At 38.3% G+C, this 19,809-nt stretch overlaps 1 protein-coding gene across 3 annotated transcripts in view; it reads left to right on the forward strand.

Annotated features, from left to right (window-relative positions):
• The window catches only part of DYNC2H1 (dynein cytoplasmic 2 heavy chain 1), a 385,810-nt gene extending 366,419 nt beyond the window's left edge, over positions 1 to 19,391 (forward strand). For all 3 annotated transcript variants that reach the window (XM_070473685.1, XM_070473686.1, XM_020900373.2), the window contains 2 exons: positions 3,845 to 3,961; positions 19,136 to 19,391. In XM_070473685.1, coding sequence (XP_070329786.1) covers positions 3,845 to 3,961; positions 19,136 to 19,294 — 276 coding nt within the window. In that variant the 3' untranslated portion in view covers positions 19,295 to 19,391. The remainder of the gene's footprint in view (positions 1 to 3,844; positions 3,962 to 19,135) is intronic.
• Positions 19,392 to 19,809: the final 418 nt, after the last annotated feature.

Genomic DNA, 19,809 nt, shown 5'->3' on the forward strand with positions numbered 1-19,809 from the left:
TGAAGGTGAAGCTTCATCACTTTGGCCACCTGATGCAAAGTCACTGGAAAGACTGACACTGGGAAAGATTGAAGGCCATAGGAGGAGAGGCAGCAGAGGGTGAGATAGTTAGATAGTATCACCAGGTCAGTGGACGTGAGCTCAAACCTCAGTGAAATTTCTGGAAGAGGCCTTAGAAGAATTATGTTGCCTAGGGACTTTTTAGGGCTTCCCTGATAGCTCAGTTGGTAAAGAATCTGCCTGTAATGCAGGAGACCCCGGTTTGATTCCTGGGTCAGGAAGATTCCCTAGAGAAGGGATAGGCTAGTTAGGGATTTTCTAGCACTGAAATTAGTAAGCACTTAAATTTTAATAAAAAATGGGCCAAAGAACTAAATGGACGTTTCTCCAAAGAAGACATACAAGATGGCTTACAAACACATGAAAAAATGCTCAACATCACTCATTATCAGAGAAATGCAAATCAAAACCACAAAGAGGTACCATCTCATGCTATCAAAAAGTCTCCTCTCTTAAATGCTGGAGAGGGTGTGGAGAAAAGGGAACCTTCTTACCTTGTTGGTGGGAATGCAAAATAGTACAGCCACTATGGAGAACACTGTGGTTCAGTTCAGTTCAGTCGCCCAGTCATGTCCAACTCTTTGTGACCCCATGAACCACAGTGCACCAGGACTCCCTGTCCACCACCAACTTCCGGAATTCACCCAAACCCATGTCCATTGAGTCGGTGATGCCATCCAACCATCTCATCCTCTGTCCCCTTCTCCTCCTGCCCTCAGTCTTTCCCAGCATTAGGGTCTTTTCCAGTGAGTCAGCTTTTCTCATCAAGTGGCCAAAGTACTGGAGTTTCAGCTTCAGCATCAGTCCTTACAATGAGTATTCAGGACTGATTTCCTTTAGGATGGACTGGTTGGATCTCCTTGCAGTCCAAGGGGCTCTCAAGAGTCTTCTCCGACACCACAGTTCAAAAGCATCAATTTTTAGGTGCTCAGCTTGCTTTATAGTCCAACTCTCATATCCATACATGATCACTGGAAAAACCATAGCCTTGACTAGGTGGACCTTTGTTGGCAAAGTAATGTCTCTGCTTTTTAATATGCTGTCTAGGTTGGTCATAACTTTCCTTCCAAGGAGTAAGTGTCTTTTAATTTCATGGCTGCAGTCACCATCTTGCAGTGATTTTGGTGCCCAGAAAAATAAAGTCAGCCGCTGTTTCCACTGTTTCCCCATCTATTTGCCATGAAGTGATGGGACTGGATACCATGATCTTAGTTTTCTGATTGTTGAGTTTTAAGCCAACTTTTTCACTCTCCTCTTTCAGTTTCATCAAGAGGCTCTTTAGTTCTTTTTCACTTCTGCCATAAGGGTGGTATCATCTGCATATCTGAGGTTATTGATATTTCTCCCAGCAATCTTGATTCCAGCTTGTACTTCCTCCAGTCCAGCGTTTCTCATGATGTACTCTGCATATAAGTTAAATAAGCAGGGTGACAACATACAGCCTTGACGTACTCCTTTTCCTATTTGGAACCCGTCTGTTGTTCCATGTCCAGTTCTAACTGTTGCTTCCTGACCTGTGTACAGGAACAGTGTGGGGATTCCTTAAAAAACTGGAAATAGAACTGCCATATGACCCAGCAATCCCGCTGCTGGGCATACACACTGAGGAAACCAGAATTGAAAGAGATACATGTATCCCAGTGTTCATCACAGCACTGTTTATAATAGCCAGGACATGGAAGCAACCTGTTCATTGGCAGATGAATGGATAAGAAAGCTATAGAATATTACTGAGCTATTAAAAAGAATGCATTTGAATCCTTTCTAATGAGGTGGATGAAACTGGAACCTATTATACAGAGTGAAGTAAGTCAGAAAGAAAAACACCAATACAGTATGTTAATGGATGTATTTGGAATTTAGAAAGATGGTAATGATGACCCTATATGCAAGACAGCAAAGGAGAAACAGATGTAAGAACAGACTTTTGGACTCTGTGGGAAAAGGCGAGGGTGGGATGATCTGAGAGAATAGCACTGAAACATGTTTATTACCACACATGTGAAATAGATCGCCAGTCCAGGTTCAATGCATGAGACAGGGCGCTCAAAGCTGGTGCACTGGGACAGCCCAGAGTGATGGGGTGGGGAGGGAGGGGAGAGGGGGGTTCAGGACGGGGGACACATGTACACCCGTGACTGATTCATGTCAATGTATGGCAAAAATGACTACAATATTGGAAAGTAGCCTCCAATTAAAATAAATAAATTAATTTTAAAAATTTTAATTTACTTTTCTTCAAGGCTATACTTAAGCAACCCTTAAAGTGGCCTGTATAACATTGTATCAGTGGTACAGAAAGAATATTGAACTTAGGGATTCAGTAATTATGTTTTTATCCCGATTCTTTCACTGACAAACAAGTTGTTTATGTTTTCATGGTAAAGCAACTAATCAGAACTATTTGTCAAGTTCTGTCTACTAGTACTCTTCCCATAACCATCCTCTAACTGTAATATAGTTGAAAATGATTTCAGCTCTTTGAACTTAATGTGTTCCCTTACCTCTAAAATTCTATATTATGTTAAAAGTTCAAAGGCACTAAACAATATTTATAAGATTGTTTTATTTTCTATCAAGTTCAAATTGTGAGAATATAGATATGATATGAATTCAAAATGCAGGCTCTACATTTATTATCAGAAACTGAAAGAATGAAGTTAAGAAATATGAAGCTAATATTACCAAAATATTTATATTTTTATTTTCATAATTTCATAAGTCTACACTAAGGTTAATTTAGAGTAAGAGATGAACTCCTTTTTTGTTTGTTTATTTGTTTAATATATTTATTTTTCGCTGTGTCTCTAGTTGCGGCTGGAGAAGGAAATGGCAGCCCACTCCAGCATTCTTGCCTGGAAAATCCCATAGACAGAGGAGCCTGGTGGGCTTCAGTCCATGGGGTCGCAAAGAGTCTGGCACAACTGAGCTATTAACACCTACACTAGTTGAGGCACGTGAGTATAGTTGGCCTGTGGAATGTGGAATCTACTTCTCTGACCAAGGACTGAACCCGTGGAAGACAGAGTCTTTTTTTAAAATTTATTGATGAATCTTAATTGGAGGATAGTTCCTTCACAACACTGTGGTGGTTTTGGCCACACACCGGCATGGCTCGGCCGCGGGTGCACACGTGCCCCGCATCCTGAGCCCGCCTCCCTCACACCCCCCGCCTGGGCTGTCCCAGAGCACTGACTTGGGGGCCCTGCTTCGCGCGTCGGACCTGCGGTGGGGAAGACAGGTTCTGAACCAGTGAGCCACCAGGGAAGTCCCCACGGGATGAACTCTTGTTTTCCTTTTTTATTCTTCTTTCAGCTGTGTGTGACATATTAAGAATTATTTTGCATTAACCTTTCTGAATTTTATTCTGTTCTTTAGAAACTGATGTCAGAATTCCAAGCAGGGAGCATTTGTTCTTTTCTCTAGGGTGCTTGTCTTTACCCCTCCTGGAAAAAGAGCAATGATTTGGCTTTTGTCATTATATTTCTGTTATTCTAGTGCCAAGGCACATGCAGTTGTATAACTGATGACATTTATAAGTATTTCTTTCCACAAATATTTGCTAAAATTCAGGATTCAGACTAAAGGAAGCTCACAGTGAACACTGGTCCAGGCCTTCACCTTCATTACTCTCAGATAAAATACCATAATCTTTGTTTTAACACTGTTTGAAATGTATAGTTAAAATGGAAATTGTCACCTTCCTTCTGAAAATATAATAGAGTAACTCCTGTCGTTTCAGACTGTAACATGTATTTTAACGGTTTGTATATCTCTATGGCAGGTCAGTGGCTTACTGCTGGAAGGATGCAGTTTTGATGGAAATCGACTTTCTGAAAACGAGCATGATTCTCCTAGTGTATCGTCAGTTATCCCTTGTTTTATGGGCTGGATTCCACAGGTAATACATTCTTAACAGGGACAAGTTTAATTTAATCAATTCATTTTTGGATTATATTTTTTTAATAAGATATTCTTGGCCTATGAATTTTTTGTTTACTTTTTAACCTCACCTACATTTGAACAAATTTATACTCAAAATACTGTATCCTTTATAATATTTTATAATATTTAAGATATATAGGACTTGTTTTTTCTTTGAGGGAGGTGTTAGTTCTAGAAGATCTTGTAGGTCCTCATAGAACCGTTCCAACTTGAGCTTCTTCAGTATTACCGGTCAGGGCATAGACTTGGATTACTGTGATATTGAATGGTTTGCCTTGGAAATGAATAGAGATCATTCTGTTGTTTTTGAGATTGCTTCCAAGTACTACATTTCGGACACTTCTTGACTATGATGGCTACTCAATTCTTCTAAGGGATTCTTGCCCACAGTCATTATAGGGAACAGGAATGCAAAAGTAGGAAGTCAAAAAATGTGTTGAGTAACAGGCAAATTTGGCCTTGGAGTACAGAATGAAGCAGGGCAAAGGCTAATAGAGTTTTGCCAAGAGAACACACTGGTCATGGCAAACACCCTCTTCCAACAACACAAGAAAAGACTCTACACATGGACATCACCAGATGGTCAACACCAAAATCAGATTGATTATATTCTTTGCAGCCAAAGATGGAGAAGCTCTATACAGTCAGCAAAAACAAAACCAGGAACTGACTGTGGCTCAGATCATGAACTTCTTAGTGCCAAATTCAGACTTAATTTGATGAAAGTATGGAAAACCACTAGACCATTCAGGGATGACCTAAATAAATCCCTTATGATTTTACAGTGGAAGTGAGAAACAGACAGTGTGCCTGAGAACTATGGGTGGAGGTTTGTGACATTGTACAGGAGACAGTGATCAAGACCATCACCAAGAAAAGAAATACAAAAAGGCAAAATGGTTATCTGAAGAGACCTTACAAATAGCTGAGACAAGAAGAGAAATGAAAGGCAAAGAAGAAAAGGAAAGATATACCCATTTGAATGCAGAGTTCCAAAGAATAGCAAGGAGAGATAAGAAAGTCTTCCTCAGTGATCAATGGAAAGAAATAGAGGAAAACAATAGAATGGAAAGACTAGAGATCTCGTCAAGAAAATTAGAGATACCACGGGAATATTTCATACAAAGATGGGCACAATAAATTACAGAAATGGGATGGGCCCAACAGAAGCAGAAGATATTCAGAAGAGGTGGCAAGAATACACAGAAGAACTATGCAAAAAATCTCTATGACCCAGGTAACCATGATAGTGTGATCACTCACCTAGAACCAGACATCCTGGAATGCGAAGTCAAGTGGGCCTTAGGAAGCATCAGTATGAACAAAGCTAAAGGAGGTGATAGAATGCCAGTTGAGCTATTTCAAATCCTAAGAGATGATGCTGTGAAAGTGCTGCACTCAATATGCCAGCAAATTTGGAAAACTCAGCAGTGGCCACAGGACTGGAAAGGTCAATTTTCATTCCAATCCCAAAGAAAGGCAATGCAAAGAATGTTCAAACTACCACATAATTGCACTCATCTCACATGCTAGCAAAGTAATGCTCAAAATTCTCCAAGGCAGGCTTCAGCAGTGTGTGAAACATGAACGTCCAGATGTTCAAGCTGAATTTAGAAAAGGCAGAGGAACCAGAGATAAAATTGCCAGCATCCATTGGATCACCGAAAAAGCGAGAAAGTTCCATAAAATCATCTACTTCTGCTTTATTGACTATGCCAAACCTTTGACTGTGTGGATCACAACAAACTGTGGAAAACTCTTAAAGAGATGGGAATAGGAGACCACCTGATCTGCCTCCTGATAAATCTTGTATGCAGGTCAAGAAGCAACAATTAGAACTGAACATGGAACAACAGACTGGTTCCAAACTGGGAAAGGAGTACACCAAGGCTGTATATTGTCACCTTGCTTATTTAACTTAATATGCAGAGTAAGTACATCATGAGAATGGATGAAGCACAAGCTGGAATCAAGATTGCCAGGAGACATATCAATAACCTCAGATATGCAGATGACACCTTATGGCAGAAAGTGAAGAGGAACTAAGAGCCTCTTGTTGAAAGTGAAAGAGGAGAGTCAAAGAGTTAGCTTAAAACTCAACATTCAGAAAACTAAGATCATGACATCTGGTTCCATCACTTCATGGCAAATAGATGGGTAAACAGTGGAAACAATGGCTGACTTTATTTTTCTGGGCTCCAAAATCAGTTCAGATAGTGACTGCAGCCATGAAATTAAAAGACACTTTCTCCTTGGAAGAAAAGCTGTAACCAACCTACAGCATATTAAAAAGCAGAGACATTACTTTGCCAACAAATGTCTGTCTAGTCAAGGATATGGTTTTTCCAGTAGTCATATATGGATGTGAGAATTCGACTAAAGAGAAAGCTGAGTGCTGCAGAATTGCTGCTTTTGAACTGTGGTGTTGGAGAAGACTCTTAAGGGTCCCTTGGACTGCACGGAGATCAAACCAGTCCATCCTAAAAGAAATCAGTCCTGAATATTCATTGGAAGGACTGATGGTCAAGCTGAAACTTCAGTACTTTGGCCACCTGTGATGAAGTGGTGACTCATTTGAAAAGATCCTGATGCTGGGAAAGATTGAAGGCGGGAGGAGAAGGGGACGACAGAGTGTGAGATGGTTGGATGGCATCACCGACTCAAGGGACATGATTTTGAGTAAGCTCCAGGAGTTGATGATGGACAGGGAGGCCTGGTATGCTGCAGTCCATGGGGTTGCAAAGAGTCGGACATGACTGAGCGACTGAACTGAACTGATAGGACATTTTAAAGCCTTTATTTTGTTATGAAAAGAATAACATCATAATTTTAATTTCTAAATAGGTTTTAGTCTAATAAAAGAATGCTAAATGGTTGTATGAACTACCAGTGTTCCTGTTATTTTCAGCAATGTGCTAAATGCTTTATATACTTTACTTTTCTGAGTAGCCCTGCAAGGTGGATATTATTATTCCTATTTTCAAATGTGGAAATGTGTTCACATAGCTTAAATGAGGAAATATGTGGTCACATAACTTAAATGTGTGTTCACATAGCTAAGCATGCAGAAATCGAAAGCAACAGAATATTAATACTCATCTGGCTTTTATATCATGCCATGTCATTATGCTCCTGATCAGCAAATGAAGAAAACTTCTTGACAGAGACTTACTTAGTTAACTTTTCCCTTTTAAGGGGCTTCCCCTGTGGCTCAGCTTGTAAAGAAAGAATCCATCTGTAATGTGGGAGACCTGGATTTGATGCCTGGGTTGGGAAGATCCCCTGGAGAAGGGAAAGGCTACCCATGCCACTATTCTTGCCTGGAGAATTCCATGGACTGTGTAGTCATGCGGTCCGAAAGAGTCAGACACAACTGCGCGACTTGCACTTTCCCTTTTAAAATCTTCAATTTTTGAAAGATCTTTTAACAATGGAATGTGAGGGATATTTGTCTTTAAAATAGGACATATTTGTAGATGAAGTGTGTAACTTTTACTTAACAATAGAATTTTTAAATGTAAGTATGAATACATGTAAGCTTAAAGTTCTGATTGTATATATAGTCACCAACAAAACAATTTCTTATACCATTTACTATAAGAAAAAATAATTTTCTAGTTGGGAAATATTTCATTGAATTTTCCAATTATTGTAATTCCTTTTGTAAAGTAAAAAATAAAAATCAGAATATGTATTTTAAAATAGAAACTAATAAAACTACAGCAGTTACTGCTCAGAGTTATATAAGAGCATCCTCTGACCTAAAAGAACATACATTTCTGAGAAACTCTCCATTTCCCCCTGCCGTATAAGCTTCAGTTTCTCTTATGAAATGAGAGAAGGTGAAATTATTTTATTTCTATCAAGCTATTGATTCATGTAAGAAATTGGTATATCAAACAACTAAGGATTATACACACATTAGGTGTATGAACCAGATTGGAAGTTACATATAAAAGTTAAGGTTAGGATAACATATAAAGTTGATATGATGCCAGTTTTTTAATTATGTAAAGTGTTAATTCTTTGGCAAACAAAATTAGAAGCCATATAGTGACCTTGATGAGGAGGTAAGTAGGACATGTATAAACTGGTTCGCTTACGGTGCTAAGTCACTTCAGTCGTGTCTGACTCTGTGTGACCCCATAGATGACAGCCCACTAGGCTGCCCCGTCCCTGGGCTTCTCCAGGCAAGAACACTGGAGTGGGTTGCCATTTCCTTCTCCAATGCATGAAAGTGAGAAGTGAAAGTGAAGTCGCTCAGTCGTGTCCGACTCTTAGTGACCCCATGGACTGCAGCCTACCAGGCTCCTCCGTCCATGGGATTTTCCAGGCAAGAGTACTGGAGTGGGGTGTCATTGACTTCTCCTCATTTATTGAGAAACTCCAGCAATAAAAATAGAGAGAATGGAGAATACCTGAGTAGGCGTAAATGCAGAAGAGAATGACCTCAGCAGTACCCACATAACTGACCATAAACGGAATGCAAATCAAAAATGCAGTGTTGTACTGGGCTGTATAAAAAGCAACATAACATTGTAAGACTTGGAATTTATCCTTCTACAACATTTTGCTCTGAGTATCATTTCTATACAATTTTATTTACATACATTAAAAAAACAGGACTGAAATGGAAATCTAAAAATAATTTGAAAAATAGCTCATGTAAAGACAGAGAAAATGAATTTGCATAGTCAATAAAAGATATTATTGAGAGATAAGACGAATTTATTGTTTTTATAAAAGGGATTTCCCCCAAGGCTTTTGCACTTTTTCCTGACACATATGGAAAGATTTAAGGTGCTTCCCCACCTCTTTTTCCCCCACTTCCTTAAGTGAGGCCCATCTTCCCATATAACCTTACTGTTTGACTGCCTCTCCTGGATCAACTAAGGGGAGAGAGAATATGAGGCTTGTTGCTCAATGTTTCAGAACACAAAATTTTGGAGTCTAACAGACTAAATCCCATTCCCAGCTCTCATACTTACGATCTGGGTGGTTTGGGGCTAGTTACCTAGTCTCAGTGAGCCTCATTTGAAAGTGGAGACTGATGTTTTCTATAGAACCGTGTTGAGGCCCTCTGTCTGTGACGTGCTCAGCAGGGTAAGTACTAACTTACTTACTTAGTACACATGGTAAGTCTGACTCATCCTGATGGGAACATTTTAAAATGCTTTTATAATAGTATGATAATGATTATTTCATATGTACTTTATAGTACACCAACTGCTTTCAATCATCATTCAGTACTTAAGTTCCTATTATATACCATATTCTGAAAATTGGGGTAACAAAATACATTTCTTCCTTCAAAGAGTCTTCTATTGGGTATAGACAAAGAGGAAGAGAAACTATTGCAGTTTAGAGTTACAGAAGTACAGTTATGGAGGATTACACAAAACGTTTTGGCAGATGAAGGAGACCTCAGCTCTATCATGTGTAAGCAGAGGAGGGAAAGTCCAATGATCTCACAGGGAAAGGAAGAGTCTTCCCAAAACTGTATTCACAGTAGAAGTATGAGAAGTTCAAGGGCAAATTCAAAAATGGTAGGACCAAGGCATTCCATTGTAAGGGGACATAGTTTTGAATGCGTGGAGATATGAAAAGAATTTAGGTTATTGTAGGAACTGCAAGTATAGTACATCTGGAATGTACTGAAATGGTTCAAACTGAAGAGTGATGGGGAATATAGTCAGGGAAAAAGGCTGAGTCCAAGTATGACAAGCCTTGGAGCCTGTGCCAAGGAGTTGAGCCTGTCCTTATGATCAGTAGAAGGTCATTAAGAATTCAGAACAGGTGTGTGGTAAGGTCAGTTTTAGTTTTAGAGAATTGGTCTAGCATTGAGAGAACTGAAGACTGACATAGAGTGAAATACGATCACATATGTTTTCACAGTAATCCTCTGAGTTTCATAGAGCAGTTTTTCTCTATGTTTTGCTGAGGAAGAAACTGCAAATCTGGTCAATTAAGTGATTTGTTATGGGCCCCCCTATAGTAGCATTAGTGTTTGAATAATAGCAATGAATATTTGTCTGTATTGATTATGTGTCAAACACTGTACAGAATGTTTAGAATATAAGATAGTTAGGCCTTCCAAAAATATTTGAAATAGGAAATACTGAAATAGGAAAATATTGTTATAAAAACATTTAAAAACATTAAAAATGTTATTACCTCCATCTAAACTCAGAAAACTTAAGTTTAAAAGACTGTGTAGCCAGATGTACAGAACAGACTTTTGGACTCTGTGGGAGAAGGCGAGGGTGGGATGTTTCAAAAGAACAGCATGTATATTATCTATAGTGAAACAGATCACCAGCCCAGGTGGGATGCATGAGACAAGTAATCGGGCCTGGTGCACTGGGAAGACCCAGAGGAATCGGGTGGAGAGGGAGGTGGGAGGGGGGATCGGGATGGGGAATACATGTAACTCCATGGCTGATTCATGTCAATGTATGACAAAACCCACTGAAATGTTGTGAAGTAATTAGCCTCCAACTAATAAAAATAAATGAAAAAAAAATAAATAAATAAATAAATAAATAAATAAATAAAAGACTGTGTAACTTGATCAAGGTAGGCAACTAAGTTTCAAATTCAGGTTATCTCTCTTAAATCTTGGGCCTGATACTGAGTCAACCTATAGTATAAACTAGCACTTAGGAAACTACAGTCCACAGGCCAAATCCAGTACACTGCTTATTTTTGTGCAGCCCACAGTAAAGTGATCATGAATGACTCGTATCTTTTTAAATAAATGAAAAACTCAGAAGGATAGTATTTTAATGACATGTAAAAGATAAATGAAAAGAATTAAAGTGAATTTTGGTGTCCATGAAGAAAATTTTGTGTGGAAAACAGGTCTGCTCATTTGTGTAGATGCTTTCAGACTTCTGCAGCAGAGTTAAAGATACAGTTACATCCAAGACATAAAGCCCATAAATCCTGAAATTATTTACTATCTGGCCTTTTATGGAAAAGTTTGCTGACTCTGTATAAACTGTCAAACTCTCCAACTTCTGCTTGAGTTAAGTATTATTTTGTTCAAGAAATGATTTTTTATGCCAGCTATAGCTGTCTTTAATAAGCGTTACAGAATTTGGTGGGGATCATTATATTTTAATGCATTTTTACCAAGAGGGTAGGAACCAACATAAAATCGAAGGAGGCATCAACATCAGCTTACGTAAACAAGTGAATGAGCTCCTTTTCCACTTACAGCTACTTTATTGCAGAAAGTGCAGAATCATTTAGTAAGCTGAGATAAAATAACGGAGTTCAGAACTTTGGTGACTAATTCCTTTTGGGCCTGAATAAGGTTATTCCATAAGTTATTTGCATCATATTGTCTGATACCTAAGGAGAAAGAAGGGCTTCCCCAGTGGCTTAGCAGTAAAGAATCCGCCCGCAGTGCAGGTTCCACAAGAGATGCAGGTTTGATCCCTTGTTTGGGAAGATCTCCTGGAGGAGGGCAAGGCAACTCTCTCCAGTATTCTTGCCTGGAGAATCCCATGGAAAGAGGGACTGCAGTCCATAGGGTCACAAAGAGTTGGACAGCACTGAGCATGCATGCACACATGCATCTGACATCTAAAAGTCCTGAATAGCTTTATTTCAGCAGAAACATGCCCAGTAACCCAGTCATGCACAGCATTGCTGTGAGGTACATGGTATTTACATTTTAAAAGAGCATTTTAGGTTGTGGAAGACCAAAGAACTTACGTGGTAATACATAACAAAGGATATGAACAGCTAATTCTTAAGACTTTTATTGAGGAAAATGGGAGGTTTACTATTGCTTCTGTTATATGTAATGTACTTTGTCAGTTAATAAAATTCTAATTAGGAATGTCCAAAAGAATTAAAAGGTAGTAAAATGCTGGTGCTATTTTCCTAGTGTTTGTTTACCATTATCTATGTTCAGCAAGTAATATAACCTACACTCACATGGTTCATTTATGCATTCATTCATTCATGATGCAGATTCTTAAGGTTCTTCCAGTTCCAGCTCAGTACAGGGGGTTAAATTAACATAGGTCCAAATTAAGATTCCCCTAAGGGGTTTTACCCAAAAAAGCATTCACTTTCTCCAAAGTGTTCTACACTGCATTTTTCCATAATGGTTCTCAAAAAATCTGTTCAGTATGCAAATTTAAATTTAGAAATTCATGGTGTTTTTGAGAATGTTAAAAACTGAGAATTCCCAAAAGTTTCCTAACATACAACCCTTTTCCTGCACCTGCACCCCACCTCCGTCAGGATCTAGTGTTCCACGTAACAGTTAGGGAAATACTACCTTTTGAGGTAGGTCAGTCTTTATAATGCCCTGTTCTTACATTCAATAGGAAGTCAGTTTGCCTTTGATCTATTTTTCCAGTGAAGAGCATTACTTAGGGTCTGTCAGCCCCACAGTAACATAGAAATTCTGGACCAGCCTGAACCCCACAGGCCTATACCTTCCAAGAGGTGTCACAACTGACAGTTCAACTTTAGAAACAATTTCATTCCCAGGGAAATTAAGACTATAAAATGATTACACATGCCACTCACAGTATGAAATTATATATGCTGAAAACTCTGCCTTTTATATACTCTGATTTAAAAATAGTAAGTATTTAATTACTATTTTTTCCTATGTGACATTTTTTTCTTAAGGACTTACTGTGAAAGCAGTGTTGTTAGCCTGCTGCCTTCTATTTGCAGTACATATATACTTTTAAGTCACTTTCCCTGGGGCCTAGGCATGAGTGTGCGTAATCACAATATATAGGTTTTTATATGTTTAATTTTAATAATTTAAAACTAACTTGTTTATGTAATATAATATGAAATATTTGAAGTCCTTCTAATATATCTTTTTTTACATTGAGCTCTTAGTATGTTTATTAATAATTAATAAAATTTTAGTTTCATCCAAATATTTCTGCCCAGCAGGGTCTTATGCTTTTTCTATTAAGATAAACATATTAAGGAGGGAGTTGTGCCATCAGAATTTAATTCAGTTAACAATATTTATGAAACTTCTGTCTGCATAAGATATGCTTAGTGAGAATGACAAAGCACTTAGCTCTATTACTTTGATCATTTATTTATTGGTTACCTGAGAGCAAGTCCATTTAACTTTTTTACAGGAGGTTTTAACATTTACCATTTACAAGATTTTGAGAAGTTAAATGTTAAGAAGCAACTGTGGTACTTTGCTTTTAAAACACTGTAGGTTTTTGCTGGGGAGATTTGTACCCTCACCTCACTTAAACATAAAGCCTACAACCAACAGCAAGTTTGGAAGGATTTGGAAATATATACAAACACTAGTAAATTAATAGTGAATATTCAAAGAATCAGTTTTGCATTATTCTTAGATTCTTGATTTAAAGAGAAAATTGCTTGGTGTTAAAATGAAGAGATATAGAGAAATCTTCTGAATAGAAAGTGATAGCATTATAAAACATTTCAATGTGATGTTTTATTTTCATTTTTGACCATAGAAGTTAGGTGAAGCAAAGCAAATATAGGGTGGCAGAGAAAGATAATTTAAGACATTTCCTGGGATTATAAATAGACATTCAAAGATTCACATCATTTCAGTTCAACAAATATGTAATGTTTGTCTGCTCTTTGCTGAATAATTTAAAGGCAATACCAAAAGAAAGTCTGCACTAGGTTACTAACTTTAGGAACAGCTAAGGTGTTATGAAAATTACAGGAATTTCTGAATCTTAAAGCTTTGCCATTTAAGCAGAATTGGAAAAGAGGGAAGAGATGAGGCAGTGACTGATAATGGTTGAAAATTCTCTTTACTCCAAGTTCCATATTTTTTCTGAGGCCCCACTCAGGATTCATTCTGTCCATTAATCCTTGTTAGGTTAATATATCCCAAAGTAGTAGTTTACTTTGATTTTGTAAAGTACAAATTTTTCTAGAAGTTGCATTCTAAATATTTGATGTGTATACTGTTTCCTAAACTAAATTTTAAGTTTCACAGATGATTATTATTTTCCCTATTTGAATATATATTGAAATTCTTAACCTTTATAATTCCAGGGACAACGTTAGCACATAAATGCTGGTAAATGAGTGGATGAGTAACTGACAGAATCATCAATACAAACATAAGAGAAAAAAAATTAGAAAGATTCAAGGCAGATGGTCTTTTTTTTTCTATTTAGATAATGATTCTTCATAAAGAATACATTTTCTCATGTAAATTTCTCATGTTATTGTTTGGGAATGAATGAGTTTTAAAGGGACTTAACTGATTTGTATCAAGGACATAGAAAAGTTAGAACATTATTTTCATGTTTGTTTGAGGAATAGAGATGAGGCTTGGAAAAGATAATCAAAATTCCATATAATACCACTCTTCTTAAAAACAGAATGTTTTAAATTTTTTCATGAAGCAAAAAAATATTTTTATTTCTCTATCCTAGCACCATCCATGACATGTAGCAAATGGTAAAAAGCTGGGACTTTTCTTAAATTGATTTTAGAATTAGTAAGAATTAAAATGTATGCATATGTAGTTCTAAGATTTGGAGATATGTGGATAAATAATACTTTCAACTCCTAAATACATCATTGGATTCAAGTGTTGCTTGTGTCCCTTTCATGACAGGGAAACTGATACTCAGAGAATAATCTACACTGTGGGGTCAGGAGCTCCTAGACAAGCTAATATTCAAATGCCAATTTTTTTTTTCAAGTGTACTACCTATGACAGCTTTGCCACTTGCTTAACTAAGTTACTGTGAAAAATTCTCCGTAAGTTTCTAATTTATCATTTGTAAAATTCTAGAATGAGTCCAACTTTGTCTTATGTTTCATTCTAACTCTAAAACATAATCCATACTTTAAGTAAAGTTATGTAAATTCAATAAATAACATTAATCCTAAATTTGAACTGGAATTATTATGAACTTCTGATGATTTTCTTTAAAAAAATACATATTTCTGAGCGTCAGTCACTGAAAAATCCTAGAAGGAAAACGATAGATCATTTCTAGCACCCAGACTGTGGTCCCTGGTACCATCCCAGGTGGCTCAATAGTAAAGAATCACCTGCTAATGCAGGAGATGCAGGTATGATCCCTGGGTCTGGAGGATCCCCTGGAGGAGGAAATGGCAGCCAACTCCAGTATTCCTGCCTGGAAAAAATCTTATGGCCAGATGAGCCTGGCTATAGTCTATGGTGTCACAAAGAGTTAGACAGGACTTAGCAAATGAACATGCATGCCGGCACCATTTTTTCATTAAAGAATCTGAGGATCCTCAGAGTAATGACTGTCCTTTATTTATGAGACAGCAGATAAATAAGATGAATTTACAGCATCTTGAGACACTAGAAAGAAACAAAGCTTTTAAAGATGACTAGGGACATAAGTGAGTCAGTTAGGTCATGCAGTCGTGCCTGACTCTTTGCGACCGCATGGACTGCAGCACACCAGGCTTCTCTATCCATCACCAACTCCCGGACCTTGCTCAAACTCATGTCCATCGAGTTGGTGATGCCATCAACCATCTCATCCTCTGTTATCCCCTTCTGCTCCTGCCTTTAATCTTTCCCAGCATCAAGGTCTTTTCCAGTGAGTCAGTACTTCGCATTAGATGGCCTAAGTATTGTAGCTTCAGCTTCATCAATAAGTCCTTCCAATAAATATTCAGGACTTACTTCCTTTAGAATTGATTGATTTGATCTACTTGTAGTTCAAGGGACTCTCAAGAATCTTCTCCAACACCACGTTTCAAAAGCAGCAATTCTTTGACTAGACGGACCTTTGTTGGCAAAGTAATGTCTCTGTTTTTTAATATGCTGTCTAGGTTGGTCATAGCTTTTCTTCTTAATTTCATGGCTGCAGTCACCATCTGCAGTGATTTTGCAGCCCAGGAAAATAAAGTCTCTCACTGTTTCCATTGTTTCCCCATCTATTTGCCATGAAGTGATGGGACTGGATGATATGATCTTCTTTTTTTTGAATGTTGACTTTTAAGCCAGCATTTTCACTCTCCTCTTTCACTTTCATCAAGAGGCTCTTTAGTTCTTCTTCGCTTTCTGCCATAAGGGTGATGTCATCTTCATATATGAGGTTATTGATATGTCTCCTGGTGATCATGATTCCAGCTTGTGCTTCATCCAGCCCGGCATTTCTCATGATGTATTCTGCATATAAGTTAAATAAGCAGGGTGACAGTATACAGCCTTGACGTACTCCTTTTCCATTTGGAACCATTCTGTTATTCTATGTCCTGTTATAACTGTTGTTTCCTGACCTGCATACAGATTTCTCAGGAGGCAGGTCAGGTGATCTGATATTCCCATCACCACACAGTCAAAGGCTTTGGTGTACTCAATAAAGCAGAAGTAGATGTTTTTCTGGAACTCTCTTATTTTTTCTATGATCCGACGGATGTTTTCAGTTTGATCTCTGGTTCCTCTGCCTTTTCTAAATCCAGCTTGACCATCTGGACGTTCTCGGTTCACATACTGTTGAAGCCTCACTTGGAGAATTTTGAGCATTACTTTGCTAGTGTGTGAGATGAATGGATTGTGCAGGAGTTTGAACATCCTTTGGAATTGCCTTTCTTTGGGATTGGAATGAAAATTGATGTTTCCAGTCCCTTGGCCACTGCTGAGTTTTCCAAATTTCCTGGCATGTTGAGTGCAGCACTTTCACAGCATCATCTTTTAGGACTTGAAAGAGATGGGCATACCAGACCACCTGACCTGCCTCTTGAGAAACCTGTATGCAGGTCAGGAAGCAACAGTTAGAACTGGACATGGAACAACAGACTGGTTCCAAATAGGGAAAGGAGTAGATCAAGCCTGTATATTGTCACCCTGCTTATTTACCTTACATGCAGAGTACATCATGAGAAATGCCGTGCTGGAAGAAGCACAAGCCTGGAATCAGGATTGCCGGAAGAAATATCAGTAACCTCAGATATGCAGATGACACCACCCTTGTGGCAGAAAGTGAAGAGGAACCAAAGAGCCTCTTGATGAAAGTGAAAAGAGGAGAGTGAAAAAGTTGGCTTAAAGCTCAACACTCAGAAAACTACGATCATGGCATCCAGTCCCATCACTTCATGGCAAATAGATGGGGAAACAGTGGCTGACTTTATTTTTCTGAGCTCCAAAATCACTGCAGATGGTGATTGCAGCAGTGAAATTAAAAGACGCTTACTCCTTGGAAGGAAAGTTACGACCAACCTAGACAGCATATTAAAAAGCAGAGATATTACTTTGCCAACAAAGGTCCGTCTAATCAAGGCTTGTATGGATGTGAGAGTTGGACTATAAAGAAAGCTGAGTGCTGAAGAATTGATGCTTTTGAATTGTGGTGTTGGAGAAGACTCTTGAGAGTCCCTTGGACTGCAAGGAGATCCAACCAGTCCATCCTAAAGGAGATCAGTCCTGGGTGTTCATTGGAAGGACTGATATTGAAGCTGAAACTCCAATACTTTGGCCACCTGATGCGAAGAGCTGACTCAGTGGAAAGACCCTGATGCTGAGAAAGATTGAGGGCAGGAGGAGAAGGGGATGACAGAGGATGAGATGGTTGGATGGCTTCACCGACTCAATGGACAAGGGTTTGGGTGGACTCCGGGCGTTGGTGATAGACAGGGAGGCCTGGCATGCTGCAGTTCATAGGGTCGCAAAGAGTCGGACACGACTGAGCGACTGAACTGAATTGAACTGAGTGCAGCGCTTTCACAGTATCATCTTTTAGGACTTGGAATAGCTCAACTGGAATTCCATCACCTCCACTAGCTTTGTCCGTTGTGATGCTTCCTATGGCCCTAGGGATGCTTCCTAAGATTAGATACATGTAGAAACAGAACCCTCAGGGGCCAAATTAATGAGTTCCCACTGCCCAAAGATTGACTATTTGAACACCAGTAAAATAGTGATTACATTACATTGAAACACATTGAATGGGTTTAAATCTACCAGTTTATAATGATACTTCAAAAATAGATGGTCACTGATCACCTTTTCAGTATAACAGGAGAAAAAATCATTGTTGTAAAAGCACATAAGTAAAGGGAAATTCGATAGCATTTATCTAGCCTTTCCTCCCTCATGGCAATCATATGATTAATAAGTGGAATTTCCTCTTTATATATACGTTTCTGTCTGGAAATGAAGAAGAAATAATGTAATTAGATCATCATTTTGTAATCTTAAATATAAACAAGATTTATATAATCATCAATGGCACCTAGTATCTACGGGAATTTGCTTAATGTTTCAGGGAACTCAAACAGGGGCTCTGTATCAACCTAGAGGGGTTGGATGGGGAGGAAGATGCAAGAAAGTTTGAAGAGGGAAGGGACATATGTATACCTGTGGCTGATTCATGTTGAGGTTTGATAGAAAACAGCAAAAGTGTGTAAAGCAATTATCCTTCAATAAAAAATAAAAGGAGAGACAGCCACACTATTTGCTTCTTGATTGAAGTATACACTGCTACCTATGCAGTGTTTTTACCAAAAATTTAATCTGAATCTGAACTCTCCTCCAGATCCCCTTTACAAGAATAAAGAGAACAAAAGAACAAGATACCATGGGGATGTAGCCAACAAAAGTTAGAAGTTGGGAAACTCTTTGGTATAGTACTCTAGCAAACAAATTGCAAAGAATAAAGGAGGGGAAACCTGTAAATTTAGGAGGTGTAAGAGACATAGCAAACCGCAAAATGAAGGCTCTATTTGAACTGCTGTTCTTAGAAAAAAATCTTTTTAAAAGTATGGGGTAATGAGATAATGGATATAAGATGATATTAAGGAATTATTGTTAATATTTTTATGTGATAATATTGTGATTATATTTTATTTATAGAAGTATATTTTAATATTTAAGGTGAAATTTTTTGTGTAGGATTTGGTTCAAAATACTGTAATAAAATTGTTGCTGGGGGAAGGTTGTAAATGAAATACAATGAGTTGATCATTGTTGCAGCTGAATGATGGGGTTTATTATGCTAATCTTTATTTTAAACATTTTATAATAACATGTTAAATATATCGTGTTATTTGGGAGGGTTTTATGTTTATATCTCTGGTTATCTAATGATCTGCTTCAACACGGTATATTGCTGTATTTTAAAACAAAATTAATTCTTTTAAACAGGCTGCATATGGCCCGTATTCTCCTGATGAGTGCATATCTTTGCCTGTTTACACAAGCGCTGAAAGGGATCGTGTGGTGATCAATATCAACATTCCATGTGGGGGCAGCCAAGACCAGTGGATTCAGTGTGGAGCGGCTCTGTTTCTCAAAAATCAATAGCACCTAGTGACAATAAAAGCTGTCTTAGCAAGAAGAAGTATTTATTAATTAAGCTTTGAATAAAATATGTAATGAGTCATGGTTCACAATATTAGCATATAGTTGTCCTGTGTTGTTTATCTCATCGAGTTTTTACTTTAACGGATGATGATAGCACCTTGTATCTTTTAAAGTAATAACTTAAGTCAATGTTAGAATAGGGTATTCCTTGTATAATACGGTAAGCCCCCTACATACTATCAGGTTCCATTCTGAGAGTGCATTTGTAACTCCAGCTGGTTCGTAAGTCCAGCAGAGTTTGCCTGGGCTACCCACTCCAGTGTTCTTGGGCTTCCCAGTGGCTCAAACGGTAAAGAATTCGCCTGCAGTGTGGCAGACGTGGGTTTGATTCCTGGGCTGGGAAGATCCCCTGGAGGAGAGCATGGCAATCCACGCCAGTATTCTTGCCTGGAGAAGCCCATGGATAGAGCCTGGCGGCCATGGGGTCAAAAAGAGCCAGGCACCACTGAGCGACT

The sequence above is a fragment of the Odocoileus virginianus genome, chromosome 10, assembly GCF_023699985.2.
Source record: "Odocoileus virginianus isolate 20LAN1187 ecotype Illinois chromosome 10, Ovbor_1.2, whole genome shotgun sequence".
Classification (NCBI taxonomy): domain Eukaryota; kingdom Metazoa; phylum Chordata; class Mammalia; order Artiodactyla; family Cervidae; genus Odocoileus; species Odocoileus virginianus.